Genomic DNA, 15,539 nt, shown 5'->3' with positions numbered 1-15,539 from the left:
ATTCATATTTGTGTGAAATGTTTTTGATATTTTAATAATTTCTTTATTTTATCAAGACAGAATCAAGCTTTTCAAGGAGTTCAGAGCTCTTTTCTGACAGTTTTAGTGTAAGCAATGTAACATAGGAAGTGTAACCAACATTTTTGTAATATTTTTACACATTTACTGCATGTATAATTGAGTTTACTTGATAGATCTCAGTCAAATTGCATGTACATAATATCTAAAAATCATAATATCAACTTTTTTAATCCAGATTTTATTTCATGAATAGTTTTTCTTACATTTAGTTATGTTTAAGAAATTGCATATATAAAACTACACTGTAACAATAGGTCATTTGTCCTGTGCAGTATGGAGATATATTAGAAGAATAGTAAGCTGGAAACCGTGTTGATAAGCACATAAAAAGGAGAGAGCAGACAGACTTACATGATTCTATCTTTAAAACATCTAGACAAAAACATTGTGTCAAGCATACATTCATGTTGATCATCATGCAGATACATTTTATAAATTCAAATTAAAGTTGTTGTATCTTCTAATATTTAAGTATATTGGATGGTTTTCTAGTACAAAATTTAATGTGCTTTGCTGATTGAAAGAAAATCAGGTATAGAATGAATATTATTTTGTTATGATTATCTGAATACAGAAATAGATAAATATAGAAAATATAGTTTTGATAATTGAATATTCTGGTTGTGTCTTAGCCTAGCAAGAAGAGAACATCTCGTCTTTGGCAGTCACCACGTATGGATGTAAGAATTTAGGTTTTTTTCTTGAAATATTCAAATAAATTAAAAATTCAAGAACTAAGGTTAGACAAGAAAAGATTAAGTATTCTGCTATCTTCAGAAATTTTGTGATTTTATAATAAGACATGGAATTAGAAAGACATATGTCATGTTTTACGTTGGGGTAAAAGTAATGCAACTGTTTAGTTTACAAGAAAATGAGATGAAGTGATGCAAGAAGTAATAGCACCTTCTGTCTGTATGTTACACTTCTTTTTAAAGCTCTTACCTTTATACATGTCAAAAGAGTTCATTGAAACTTTAGACAAATATTTGCATGATGTAAAGATGTACCACTCCTGTACCTCCAAGGTCAAGGTCAAAGGCAACAGTGTTAGTGACAAGTCTTGTTAAATAAATAAACTAGACTTTATAAAGTTCAGAGATTTTCTTTTTGAGTTGTTTTAAAAGCTATGCTTCATGATGTTATTCTAATGATCTATGACACATATTCTGGTTCACCTAGAAATATGATCAATTGAAATTTACTTTTGAACAGTCAGAGCACCATTTCACATTTAGACCGGTGACAAGTGAGAGCAGTGTAAGGGGCTGTATGTTCATGATCTTGATTGTTTCTGTGTTTGTGTCTTGGGAAATAGAAACTTAATACCTAGAATGTTGATTCTAAAGACTTCAGTATTGTGTTAATGTTGGTTTTACAGAGATAAAAGGGTTTGTAAAAGGGGCTGTTGATACGGTTGTCATTGTCATTGTTAATTTTACTGTCAGTGTCTTGATCATCAATATAGAATTTTGGAATATGTTACAATCACAAAAAGTAAAAATGCAGAAAAAATGTTACAGAGAAATAAAAAATGTTTCTCTTGAATATTAGAGAAAAAACGATAGCACTTTATAATTACCCAAAATGCACATTGGTCTTTCACTTTGAGAATTTTCTACGAGTTCAACAGCAGTTTTTTAACATCTTGTAATTTCAGGTAATTTAGATGAATATTTTTCTGTCTTCAGTGCCTTCTACTACAAGTCATCCTTTAAATATTATATTAATGTATTGTAAATATTTGTCAGTTGATGTATCGGTACAAACAGTGACAACTCTAGATTGTGTATGGATAGTAGTAGTTTAACAACAGTAGGTTATAGATAATGTGTTTGTGTGTTACTAAGAACAGAACAGAACATACACATGTCAGATTATAAAACTTAAATATTGTGTATTAATATGTGACAGAAATATTCTTTCATATAATATGAATAATTGACTTGAATGAGTCAATAATAGGTATTAATGCTTGACTTGAAACAGTGAATTATGAATATGAATGCTTGACTTGAAACAGTGAATTATGAATATGAATGCTTGACCAATGAAACTGAATGCTTGACTTGAAACAATGATGTATGGGTATCAATGCTTGACTCGAGACAGTGAATAACAGTGAATAATTGACTTGAAAGATTGAATTTAGGTTATGAATAATAGACTTGAATGAGTGAATTATGAATATGAATATTTGAATGGGTAGATTGGAGTATGGGTATGAGTAATTGACTTGAAAGAGTCATGTAGGAATTTCAAAGTAATAGCATTGTGTATAAGGTTGAAGTCTCTTTCTACATTATAAGATATATTTGAGTTACATGAATGATTCTTTACATGATTACCTGTATCATTTGACTGCTGTTGTAACATTTTATAAACTTGTATGTATATGACAGTAGTGTCAGTTTTCTAGCCCAAGGTCCAAGACTTACTTTGGCTATTACAGTCATGTATTATGTCTTAGAACATAAGCAACTGATTGTTGATTTTCAAAATTGTTTTTACAAACAGCCATAGCAAGGCTGTATTTGGAGACTTATATCAAATTTAGAACTGTCAAATCATCTACTGTTTGGACCATTTATTTCGTTTTCAAGTAGTCTTCCATTATTTTATTTGTTTCCATCTATTGCCTTTTTTCTTGTGGATGTCCTCTTTATGGTCATATTAAGCTTGAGGAGCATATATTCCCATACTGGTCATATAATTCTTGTTATTTTCCGATCATTTTGTTCATTAGATATTATTTATTCATCATTTCCTTCCCCTTTACATAATTTCCTTTTTGCAATGTCTCCTTCCTGATTATTGTTTGTCATGTGAATTTATTTTTGTTTATGTTCTTCCTCATTTAGTAATTGTATTAAACTTCTTGTTTATTATCTTGTATTCTTTCTCATCATGAATAATTTTTGTTTGTCATTCATTTCTCATTTACCCTTATCCTATCCTATTTTTCTTTCTCATTGTGGTTCACTGCTTCATTATCATTATCTTTGTTCAGGTTATTTTTGTTCTCATTAGCAGATGTCTGTCTGGGAGTCCTTTAACAGCTAAATATAATATACTTACAATCTCCTGGACACTTATTTGGAGATGTCTCAAGATATTTCAGATGTTTTGTCATTGTTGTCATGTATAACAGTGTCTGTTTGTTTGTATTTAGTGGATATTGATGCAGTAAACTTAGCTATAGACAATGATATGCAAACAATTGGAAAATTTATAAATGATTTTGACATGGAACTTAATGCCATGATAGAGGAATATTTTCCATATGAAGTAGACCTACTTCGTTGCAGTGCTCCAAAGACTGGTAAATAATTTTTCAGCATGCCCTAGCTTATAATTGTTTCTATGAATTGTCTCTAACTTAAGACTGATAATAATTTTTGTTACACAGTATGATTTGGCCCAGGCTTACAGACCAGACTCCGAGTTCTATAAACGTTGTGTAAGATTACTGTAGTAAACAGATGTTACGTTATTTCACATCCAGATGCCACATGCACACTTATTAAATATTGGCAGTTTTTATTATGTTTAGCTTGATTGTACAAAATAGAAGCTTTATGCATGTAATTTTGCCTAAATTTCCCCTTGGTACCTGTACAAAAATTAACCCTGTATACTGTATAATATTCCTTATCAAGAAATATTATTGAATATAAAAGAATTCTAACCAAAATTTTATACAGTGCAAAAAAGAATATCTTTCTGATTGGTTATCAGAAAAATGTAAAACTGGGGTCATGTTTCACATAAGCAGTCAGTGACCATTATTTAAAAATTTCCAAAAACTATTGTAGTGTTTAGAAGTGACAAAAGTGATGTGACGTCCACTGACACATCTCTACTTACATACCAAATACAAAATGAGGTGCACACTAGTTGTTTCAAGAGAGGTTGAGATTTTATATTTATTGCTAAACACAAACATGTGAGGTTTCATTCTGTATTTCAATAATAATTAGCAGTCTCAGAAATTAGAACACTGTAATTGTTGTCATAATTTTGCAATATGCATGTTCAGAATTTACTTGTAAACCCTAAATCTGAAGCTTTAAAAAGGAAATATTACATGCAGCTGCTTTATTAGTATGTGTTTTTTGGACAGTTTATTTTGATGTTTTCTTTCTGCATATTAAAATCTCAACCTTGCTTCTATTAAATCGTCTTAAAAAGAAAGTTTGTAACAGATGGTCCTTTTTATACACCCGTCTTAAAGATGGGACGTATTAAGGGAATACCCTTGGTGGATGGACTGTGTCCACAAAATTTGTCTGGAGCATTTCTTCTTCATGCATGGGGGATTTTGATGTAACTTGGCACAAAAATAAACCACCATGAGAGGGAGCATCATGTGCAAGAACCAGGTCTAAAGTCAAGGTCATACTTGAGAGGTCAAAGGCCAAATTAAAGAATGACTTTGTCAAGAGCATTTCTTCTTCATGCATGGAGGGATTTTGATGTAACTTGGCACAAATGTTCACCACCATGAGACAGAGTGTCATGCACAAGAACCAGGTCCATAGGTCTAAGGTCAAGGTGACACTTAGTTGCCAAAGGTCAAATATAAGAATGAAATTTTCTTGTATGGCCTTTTAGTGGGTTGATAAATGCTTCTACCTGTTGTCACCAAACTTTATATACAGGTCACACATGCCACTCATTTTAAGTTGAGGTCAAATGTCAAGATCACTGTGACTTCTTTTATTAAAATGCATAATTATGAAAGGTGAATGATTGATTCCACCTATTGACTACCAAATTCATTTAAGATCACCAATGACACACATTTTGAGGTCAAGTTCAATAGGAAACTGTGACCTTTATTATAAAAATGCATATGAAGGGTGAATGCCTCCAGAAGCTCTAGATGAGTGTATTTTGTGACTATGGCTCCCTTGTACGTACAATTTTATGGTACATTTTTTACTGCTTTTTTGGTTACACCTAGGTGCTTACATTAACATTTGAGCAGCTTTAACAATTACAGATAGATTGTAGCTGTGTAGTTGATTTTGCTTTGGATTAATGACTTTTACCCCACAGACATGATTGAAAATATCAAATGAACATTACCAGTATATGAGACAACAATATACCCTTTTGCTTTAGTTAAAGTAGAGATATTTTCAGTAATAAGAAAGTGTAGCTGAAGTTATCCAACACTTTATTCCACTCATTTTTATCTATTAATGCTATTAATGCATCATTTTATTCCTGTCAGTAGTTGCATGGTAACGGACCATACAAAACTCATTCAGGTCACTGACTGAAAATCACTTTCCCAACACCTCTATTGAAGCCTTGCTTGTGCCTCCAGCTAGCTTGCGAAAAGTGAATGGTTCTACTTGCCTCCCCTTCCAGAAGTATGCACAGAGATGCTGTGTGGTCTTCATCCACCATTAAATAGTGTTATGTATTTCCATTATATTTGTCTTATATGTGCTTTTTAAAACTTCTTCAAGAAGTATACCTTAGAACTGTTCCCAAGTAGCAGAAAATATGATAAGCAGAAAATATTTAACTTAATTTAGCACAAAATATATATACTGCACAATTCAGTGCTCGATGTTGTCCAGATGTCTGGAAACTGTATTGTATTGCTTTTATTATACTCTCCCCATGATTATTTAAAGTACCTGACAATCATCATATTATTTGTTGGTCAAATATTTTGAATATTTTGATTGGTTGATCATGCAGTCCATTTTTATCTGTTTTCACTTACTTTTGAGAGCACTTTACTTTTGTACATTTTTTAAAGTTTTAACTTTTCATGGATTTTTTAGCACTATCATAGAATAGTGTTCAATATATTTAATAAATGTGCAACATGAGCAAACATAGCTGCTGAAATATTTTGTTGAAGAGAGTTAGACTAAGTTACTTTGGAGAACAGTTACTGTTATGTAGATATTTTCATGAGGCCAAAATATTTGCTAAAAGTCAAGTTTGTTCATGTGGTAGAATGCTCATATCAAAATGGTAAAACATTTGTAAGACTATTTTTGACTGCAATTGCATGTTACTAAGTATTTATTGTCATGAATACAGACGATAAGCAAATACTAAATCCCTCATGAAAAAAAATCTGCTTTTATTGTGGTTGATTGACTTAAACTGGTTTATCTTGAAAAGAAATATCTGCCTTTGAATAGGAAGGTATTTGTTTTTCAGGGGTGTTACCATGTAATTGGTGTAAAAGTTAATGATTTGGGGTTAAAGAAAATAATGTAGTTTTAGTTGACTTATATCTAAAGTTGATGAAATTTAAGAACCATGTTATAAAGAAATGAGGTGATAATTAAATTTGATTTTACATGAGACCAATTTTTCTTACTTGGTCATAGAAAGATGGTTACCAAGCAGCATATAAAGATAACTGTTACATGGTAATAACCGTATTATCATTGGTACCGTTTTCTCTTTATTATATCATTGAACATTTAATCGTTTAAGATTTACAAAGCAGTTGAAACGTTAGAAATATAAAAAAATGAATGTTATAGTATTACTAGTGTTTGGTATTTCTTGTGATCATTTTCTATAAGAAATCTTTTTAAAATTTATTTTTTCAAAATGTTATGCTATTATTAGATCCTTATTAACACTGTATAACATTGCAGTGTATTGTTTCTTGCTTAACTCATCTCTCTATATTTCAGTTACGTGAGCGCCCATTGATAGAGAAGTTTTATGAGAGTGGGAAGAAATTCTTGACGATGTTCCCTGATGGAACTGGGAATATTTTGTATCCTTTTTGATACTGTAAAGAAGCAGAGAAAGTGTAACATAGCATAGTCACCACCTCTCAAGCCTGTTAGGCATATGTTGAGGATTGTGTCACTGCAGGGATTATATCTGCTTGAAAGGGAAGCTCTGCTAAACATGTCTCATTCAAACATATATCCTCTGTCCATGTAAGATCTTTGACTAATTTGATAAAAATACCTAAGTTATGATCAAATTCCTGAATATTAGATGTTATGTTTGGTTATAATCAAAACCGTGGATTCACCCTGTAAAATGTCAGGCCTTGATTATGAGCAAAATGCAATGATCCAGGTTTGGTAAAATCCACTTGTCACTGAGTCTAATAAAACATCTGAGCTCAAGGTAATGATTGCTTGACTTGTGTAGAAACCTTTGTATTGACAATTAAAAAAAACAGAACAAAAAAAACAGCCTTGACAAGATGATCAGTTATCCTTCAGGAAACCTGGCCATTTTGGTATCCTCAGTGAAACTAGGACAGTATTACTATACCATCCATCCAGACAGCAAGAAGTCCGTGGTTGCTGCAGCTTTTGAACCCAATGGATTTGGATATTGCTACTTCCCTAATGGAGACATCAGGTAGGAAAATAAAACTTCAGTTTGTAAACCAGTTACAAAATGCAACCAAGTCATTGGTCAATTCTAATATTGTGTCCAGAAACAACCAGTCAGCTGCTTGTGTGTTTAGACTGGTCTCAAGAAATTTAGGTAGTGAATCAATAATAACACTTGGTAATTTCTGTGTGATTACGTTTTTTAGCTCACCTGAGCAAGGTGAGTTTTTGTGATTGCTCAATGTCCAGCATCCGTCGTCTGTCGTCTGTCAATATTTAGCTTGTGTATGCGATAGAGGCTGTATTTTTCAACTGATCTTCATGAAATTTGGCCAGATTGATAACCTTGGTGAAATCTAGGCCAAGTTTGAAAATGGGTCATCTGGGGTCAAAAACTAAGTCACCAGGTCAAATCAAAGAAAAAGCTTGTGTATGCGATAGAGGCTGTATTTTTCAACTGATCTTCATGAAATTTGGTCAGAATGATTACCATGATGAAATCTAGGCCAAGCTTGAAAATGGGTCCTCTGGGTTCAAAAACTAGGTAACCAGGTCAAATCAAAGAAAAACCTTGTGTATGCGATAGAGGCTGTATTTTTCAATTGATCTTCATGAATTTTTGTCAGAATGATTGCCTTTATAAAATCTAGGCCAATTTGAATATGGGTCATCTTGGATAAAAAACTAGGTCAGTAGGTCAAATAAAAAAAAAACCTTGTGTATGCGATAGAGGCTGTATTTTTCAACTGATCTTCATGAAATTTTGTCAGAATGATTACCTTGATGAAATCTAGGCCAGTTTCGAAAATGGGTCATCTGGGTCAAAAACTAGGTCACCGGTCAAATTAAAGAAAAACCTTGTGTACGTAATAGGAGCTGCATTTTACACTGGATATTCATGAAATTTAGTCAGAATGATAGCCTTGATGAATTCTAGGTCAAGATAAAATATGGGTCATCTGTGATCAAAAACTAGGTCACTAGGTCAAATCAAAGAAAAACCTTGTGTATGCAATAGAGACTATATTTTTCAATTGATTTTCATGAAATTTGGTCAGAATGATAGCTTTGGTGAAATTTAGGTCAAGTTCGAATATTGGTCATCTGGGTTCAAAAACTAGGTCGCTAGGACAAATCAAAGAAAAATGTATTGTATGTGGTAGAGGCTGTATTTTTCAATTGAGGTTCATGAAATTTGGTCAGAATGATTGACATGATCAAATCTAGGTCAAGTTTGAATGTAGATCATCTTGGCTCAAAAACTAGGTCATTAGGTCAAATAGAAGAAAATACTTGTTTACACTTAAGAGACCACATTTTTGGTCCAATCTTAATGAAAATTGGTCAGAATATTTGTTTCTATGAAATCACTAGGTCAAACATGTTTACACTGTTCTCAGGTGAGCAACCTAGGGCCATCTTGGCCCTCTTGTTTTTTTTTTTTAAATAAGGCATTCTTTGGACATAAATTAGGTCAATCCACATATAACCTTCTGGAAAAAATGGAAAATGTCAAAATTGCAAAATATAGACTTTGCTGGTTGTCATTAAGGGTCCTCTGTCTATAGCTGTTTACCGACAAACAAGTAACACCAGAAGTGATACAATACTGATGTTAATCTAAATGAAATAAAATTTTATGTCAAAGTTTTTCTGTAGGCCTAATTAAGAAAATGCAATTTTTAAGATCAACAGTGTCTGTAAAATAACTTTTTATTGAATCAAATACAACTCTGTAACCTTTTCTGATTTCAGGCTATATATAGATCAGTATGGAGGTTTAGAGCTCGACAACTATGGAGCGAGACGTCGTAAATGGAGTTGGAAAGATCAAGTGACCCATGTGCATGCCCCACCCTTCCAGCCTATATGTATAGGAATAAACAGACATATTGGCATTAGAGTGATGAGTCAGGAAAATATAGCCTTGACCTTCAGTGCTAGCAAGAGAAGTTGTAGGTTTAACATGGGATCTAAATTGAAGGTATGGTGATCTGGAACTGTAGATTTGGTCATTTCGCATCACATCCATTTTATGATTTGGTAGACAAAGCTTTAATCACATTATTAGAAATTCATGTTTCTTTGGTATCTGTACTATTCAAGACAATCTTTTTTCCTTTCATTCCAGACAGGGCTTTCCTATGTTTTTGCTGGTATTGGAAAAGGTTGTTTTGCACCTAGGGGTGTAAGATGACATTCATGCTGTAATTAATGAATGGCTGCTTAAATTTCCACCCTCCTAGATCTATAATGAAATAGTGCATAAAAGTAAAACATGTTTCATTGTATTACTTCTATTATTTGAAGAATATGATATGCAAGAAAAAAGAACCTATCAAGGGTAGGTGTGGATGGACATATCTGGCTCTTGAGTAACTGTTTTTGCATGACCTTGGCAGAGCCTCATTACCACCAGAACAGTTACCTTCAAGTCAGATACTTCAGTCTGCATTTTCACCCAGTGAAGGATTCTTCTATTTCTATATGTGAACGTTTTGACTTTGCATTTTGCACTGAATGTGAAAATTAGTGAAAATAAAACCCTTGCAAGTATAAATCAGTCCACAGAAACAAATGATAAACAGAAGCAGAATCATAATTGGCCAATTTCTTGTGAAATCAGAAATGATGTTTGTGGAAAAATGAATTAAGATTCTTAAGCACTTTACAAAGCTTGTTCTGTATTCAATCTGTTACACAAGTATATTCCAAGAAAGAAATTGCGAAAATATATTTCTGTAGCAAGTTTACGTCTCTGAAAGAGATCAGTACTCATTTTGAATAATGTTCAATTTACTGTTTTCTGTAACAAAAAAAAAAAAAAAAAAGCTCTGCCTTCTCTAAATGATTGTAATGTTTAATTTCAGTTGGTGGCTCCAGAGAATGCTCCTCTTAAAGAGGTGGAGGAGGAGTACATATTCCTGGAGGAGAAGAAAAACCATGTGGAGTAAGTTCTCTTTTAACCCTAACTCTACTAAATTTCTACAGAGGCTGTAGGGGTTTGCAGGTTTTTGGTAAAAACACCTTACATGTAGATATTGACTGTTGATGACTTCTACCTATTATCTTTATGTGCCTTCTGCTTAATTAAATGTTATACTTCTTAAATTGAGCATTGATCTTGATTCAATTTGTATAAAAGTAAAGTTTGTTATACTATAGTTTCTTGAAGGACCTTTTTGGTGTTTATTTCTTGTTTACATACATATTGATAAAGCTAAGAAATGTTATGGAAACATCAAAAATATTAACTTAAATACCCCCAGATATATGTGAACAATGTAAAATATTCATTTTGTTATTTTATTTGCCGATGATTTATTGTATTGATGAAACTTTGCACAAACCTTGATAGCGGGAAGACCTTTATTTATGAGAAGTTTCATTCAAACAAGTCCAACCTGAGAAAGGTGACAAAATAACAAATTTTGCATTTTACAGATTGAGTGTTGATTAATATTTTCATACATAGAATTTGAATATGTACAGGTCAAGAACTCTTAAGAACATTAGTTAAAAGTGAAAACAGTTTTGTTTGTTTTTATTTCAGTGCCTTACTGAACAAAGTTGCTAATTTGTTGAAGTTTCCAAACAACCCCAAGCTGGACAAAATGCTGCCCCCACTGCATATCACATCCAAACAAACTAAGACAGAGAAAATGAAGAAAGATCGACAGATATATCTTGCTCAGCAGTCTGCAAGAGAAAAGAAACAACCATCCATTACTGTTCATTCATAAAAAATTTTAACTTTAGACACTAATTATGTTTTTGGATTTTAAATCTAGACAGATTGGTTTGTTTCATTATTTTTTTGAACATTGATTTTGTTATATATATAATGTTTGACAATTTAGCAATAAATTATCTGCCAATATATACAAGATAGGCTTATATGTTTATGATTTTGTATAGAATAGAATGTTGTTATAAATGAACCAGTATTATAAGACAGAATGAGATTTCATCATTACACAGGTATACCTATGTGTAGGATACTGATTATATTTCAGTATGGGCCTGGCATGTTGAAATCAAGAAAATTGAAAATTTACCAGAATTTAGATATTACTGTTTACAGAATACTTGTGATACCAGACTTTGAAGTAGCAAACTACTTTAGTTAGTTTTTCTTACAGTTTTATTATGTATAGAAATTAACTACACATATGCATACATAAATCTTATTCCCATTAGTGTGGTGCACCTGGTGTATTTAAATATTCACATATTATTCATATTTGCATAATTATTCATATATTCTGTTGTAATCTTGAAATTAAATGAGATCTTTTCATTTACTTTGGAGCATTCAGAATGCAGATGAAAACTGCTTGTCCTCATTTAAATGGAGTAACAGTTTAGACAAAGTTATGGTTTAGGCAAAGTTTCGGTTTAGACAAACAAATCTGATTATTCACACTTAGATATAACTCCTCTAAACATGTTTAACATGACTTTAAAATTCACTCTTACTATAAATACTGCCTTTTGTTTTCCTGATGACAATAGTTTGAGTATATTGTAATTGTTAATTTGAAAATTTGTTTCTCTATGTTGCTGTCAGTACCGTAGATACCCATGTATAATGCGCAGTTTTTTTACCCCCAGGACCACCCGCGAATCGTGGGTGCGCATAATATACAGGTATAGACAATTTTCTAACTTCAAAACAAGTTTGTTACCGATGTCCGCCATTTTTGTAAAGGGAAACTACTCCCCGCGCTTACTGTCACCGCTAAAATCTAAGATTGCCGTTACGTTCCGTAAAAGATCGATGGTTTATTTTTCTTTCAAACAAAATTAATTTCATATAAATTTAAAAGTATTTTGATGAAAGAAATGTTTATAAATCACAAAAATTATGATACTAATTTTATTTTCGAGAAAACAAAAATCGATAGTACCGTGAGACCGATACTGCTCTCCACCGCGGAGATAAAATTTATTACCGGTGTCGATGTAAACTCTACTTTCTTTTTCCATCCACCTCAAAATTGACCAAAAATGTTTTTTTTCCCAGGATTTCGGGCCAAAATCGGGGATGCGCATTATACACGGGTGCGCATTATACATGGGTATCTTCGGTATTATTGGTGAACAGCCTTTATCAAGAATTTTTGCCTAGCAACTGAATTTGATTTTGTACATTGAGCTAATAAATATTCATATGTGGACTTTAGGTTCACAAGTAGCAATGTTTTCAAGTACAGTATAATGCTTGTTTTTGTGATTTCAGCTCCCTACAGTATATAGTGGTTTAAATATTTATGATATTGTTTTTCTAGATTTTACTTTTCTGGAGCATGAATGTCAAGCAAACTTTAATGTCTAAATATCCGATACAGCTTGAATATATTTTAGGTTAAATTGAAAAAAAAAAACGTATAAAGAGTAAAAGGAACTTTGAGTAAGCATTTCACATAGAAAGTAGATGTTTTACCGTTTGCAGATTTGTAGGACTCCTTGAAGGGGCAAAAATCTAGCTCTGGTATAAGCAAAAATTGCACGGTATCCAATATTACTAAATCTTCAGTATGTTTTATAATTATTGAGTTACAGGGTTTGTTTTTATGTCTGTTATTTGTACAGATGCTTAATGTTGTTATTCTTTATAGTATATTTTCTGTTAAAACTGCTGACTATATAATAATTTATGTTAAACAATATGTGGTTCTTCCAAGAATTTTGATTTTGTTGTACTATCTACATGACTGTGATAATTGATTTTGCAATTAATTATAGTTTGATTGTTATTGTTACAATGGGTATATATGTTTAGCATTTATTTTGTCTGATAAACCTACACCTGTTACATGTTCTTTACCTTGAAGAGTGCAGAGTTCCTGATAATAAGGTAGTAAATTTGAGTATATTAATTAATTTTCCTTAAAAAATACTTTAAAAAATGAAATAAAGAATTTAATATCTTTGTATAATTATAAAAACTATAAAAAAACTGTTTGTTTAATAAAATTGTTTTAGCCGGTTTCAGTTATTATCTCAAGTAAATATAATTGCACAATGAATTAGTGCTAATGCTGTGCTAATAAAACATGCATGTTTTTATTTCGCTTATTCATAGATGTTTTCCCTTACACACAGGAAATATAAGTCAATTACTCAAATTCTTCAGTAAATGTTACACTCAGCCACACATGTTTCAAACGTAGGAATTTCTATGTATGCTAATTATAAGTATTTTGTAATATGACCCCTTTTTATTCACAAGTATATCAGCACTTGTTTTGAAGTGTAAGCAGTTTTAGTGATCTGCTAAGTACAGAAATTAAGCACATGAAAACACTTGTTCAAATAATGGATCAATGCTGTCTGCATGTCAGAATGTGAAACAAAACAACTCAAAATAAGTACAAAACTGTATGGTAACTGTTATGATAGTTCAAGACCACAACTGTTCCTACTCGATCTGTATGAAACTTAAGTCAGAATACTTGTCTATACGATATCTAGGTCGAATGAAACCCAACCATTAAGGGTAAAAAACTGGATGAACAAGGTCTGTATGTTTGTCTTATGACATCTAGTTCAAGTTCAAAACTTTTTGTTACAAAAACGTCCATGACAAGCTAAAGGCCACATTTAAAAATTTTTTTCAAGTGCAGTCTGGTGAGAATGTTGGGTTTTTATGAGATCTAGGTCCAGTTTAAAACTTGGTCATCTTGGGTCAATCATAAGGTCACTAGGTGGAATCATGGAAAACCTTAAACATAACAGATGACCGTCACCTTGTCCTATCAGGTGAGCGAATTGGGATCATCATGTCCCTTTTGTTTTTAGCTCATCTGATTTTTTGAGAAAAAAAAAACAGATGAGTTATTGTCATCACTTGATCGGCATTGGCGTTGCCTGGTTAAGTTTTATGTTTAAGTCAGCTTTTCTCCTAAACTATCAAAGCTATTGCTTTAAAACTTGCAACACTTGTTTACCATCAATAGCTGACTTTGTACAGCAAGAAACATAAATCCATCCTGCTTTTTGCTAGAATTATGGCCCCTTTTGGACTTAGAAAATATCAGATTTCTTAGTTAAGTTTTATGTTTAGGTAAACTTTTCTCCTAAACTTTTAACACTTATTCACTATCCAAAGATGACTGTAAAGCAAGAAACATAACTGCATCATGCAAAGATGACTCTGTAAAGCAAGAAACATAACTGCATCATGCTTTTTGCAAGAATTATGGCCCCTTTTGGACTTAAAAAATAAATTTTCTTGGTTAAGTTTTGTGTTTAGGTCAGCTTTTCTCCTAAACTATCAAAGCTATTGCTTTAAAACTTGCAACACTTGTTCACCATCAAAAGCTGACTCTGTACAGCAAGAAACATAACTTTGTCCTCCTTTTTGCAAGAATTATGGCCCCTTTTGGACTTAGAAATTATCAGATTTCTTGGTCAACTGTTCTCCTTAACGTTCAAAACTATTTTTAAAACTTGGAGCAGTTATTTGCCATTAAAAACTGACTCTGCACAGCAAGTACTGTAACTCTACATTGCTTCTTGCAAGAATTATGGCCCCTTTTGGACATAGAAACTCATGGGTATGACAATATTTCTATTATACAGAGACAAAAAAATCAGATGAGTGTCTGCACCCACGAGGTGGTGCTCTTGTTTATCACTGGCAGTATATTTTTCTAGGGAAAAGTGATATCATCAGAATCATTTTAATGTTGGAACTTTACCTAAAAGTGAATTAAACAATGAACTAAAAATTTATTAACAACTCTAGAGTTTTGGCTTGTCCTACTGTTTACAAAGATTGTTGTTATTTACTTAATTTACCAAACTTATTAAATGACTGCTGTCTTAATTAATACATGTATTTCATTGCATTTATTGAATTATATTAAACATAGGAATAAAAGAATTATATTAGCAGAGATATTTGAGTGTTTTTTCTGACAGTAAATGCCTTGCCAAACAGTTAGTAATAAAATGCTAGTCACAGCATGTCATAGCCACAGATAACTTCTTGTATCACTATCCTTCAAGGCTACTAGTTTGACAGTGTAGTCGCGTAGGAGAAGAAGAAGAAGACTATCCTTCAAGAAACTTCGGAGGTATCGGCCTGTGGATAGAGTGTGTCAG

At 32.2% G+C, this 15,539-nt stretch overlaps 1 protein-coding gene across 19 annotated transcripts in view; it reads left to right on the top strand.

Annotated features, from left to right (window-relative positions):
* The window catches only part of LOC123553768 (glutamate-rich protein 6-like), an 83,026-nt gene extending 67,697 nt beyond the window's left edge, over window positions 1-15,329 (top strand). For 15 of the 19 annotated variants that reach the window (XM_053548816.1, XM_053548817.1, XM_053548822.1 and 12 more), the window contains 7 exons: window positions 714-761; window positions 1,297-1,341; window positions 6,762-6,847; window positions 7,300-7,452; window positions 9,183-9,411; window positions 10,298-10,377; window positions 10,981-15,329. In XM_053548816.1, the coding sequence (XP_053404791.1) occupies window positions 714-761; window positions 1,297-1,341; window positions 6,762-6,847; window positions 7,300-7,452; window positions 9,183-9,411; window positions 10,298-10,377; window positions 10,981-11,170 (831 nt within the window). In that variant the 3' untranslated portion in view covers window positions 11,171-15,329. Of the gene's footprint in view, window positions 1-56; window positions 108-713; window positions 762-1,296; window positions 1,342-3,490; window positions 3,542-6,761; window positions 6,848-7,299; window positions 7,453-9,182; window positions 9,412-10,297; window positions 10,378-10,980 lie in introns of all 19 variants that reach the window. The other 4 variants (XM_045343402.2, XM_053548824.1, XM_045343393.2 and 1 more) reach the window with 3 other exon arrangements.
* Window positions 15,330-15,539: the final 210 nt, after the last annotated feature.

This window comes from Mercenaria mercenaria, chromosome 7 (assembly GCF_021730395.1).
Source record: "Mercenaria mercenaria strain notata chromosome 7, MADL_Memer_1, whole genome shotgun sequence".
Taxonomy (NCBI): Eukaryota; Metazoa; Mollusca; class Bivalvia; order Venerida; family Veneridae; genus Mercenaria; species Mercenaria mercenaria.
Note: the sequence above shows the minus strand (reverse complement) of the source record. Positions and strands in the feature narration are given on the sequence as shown.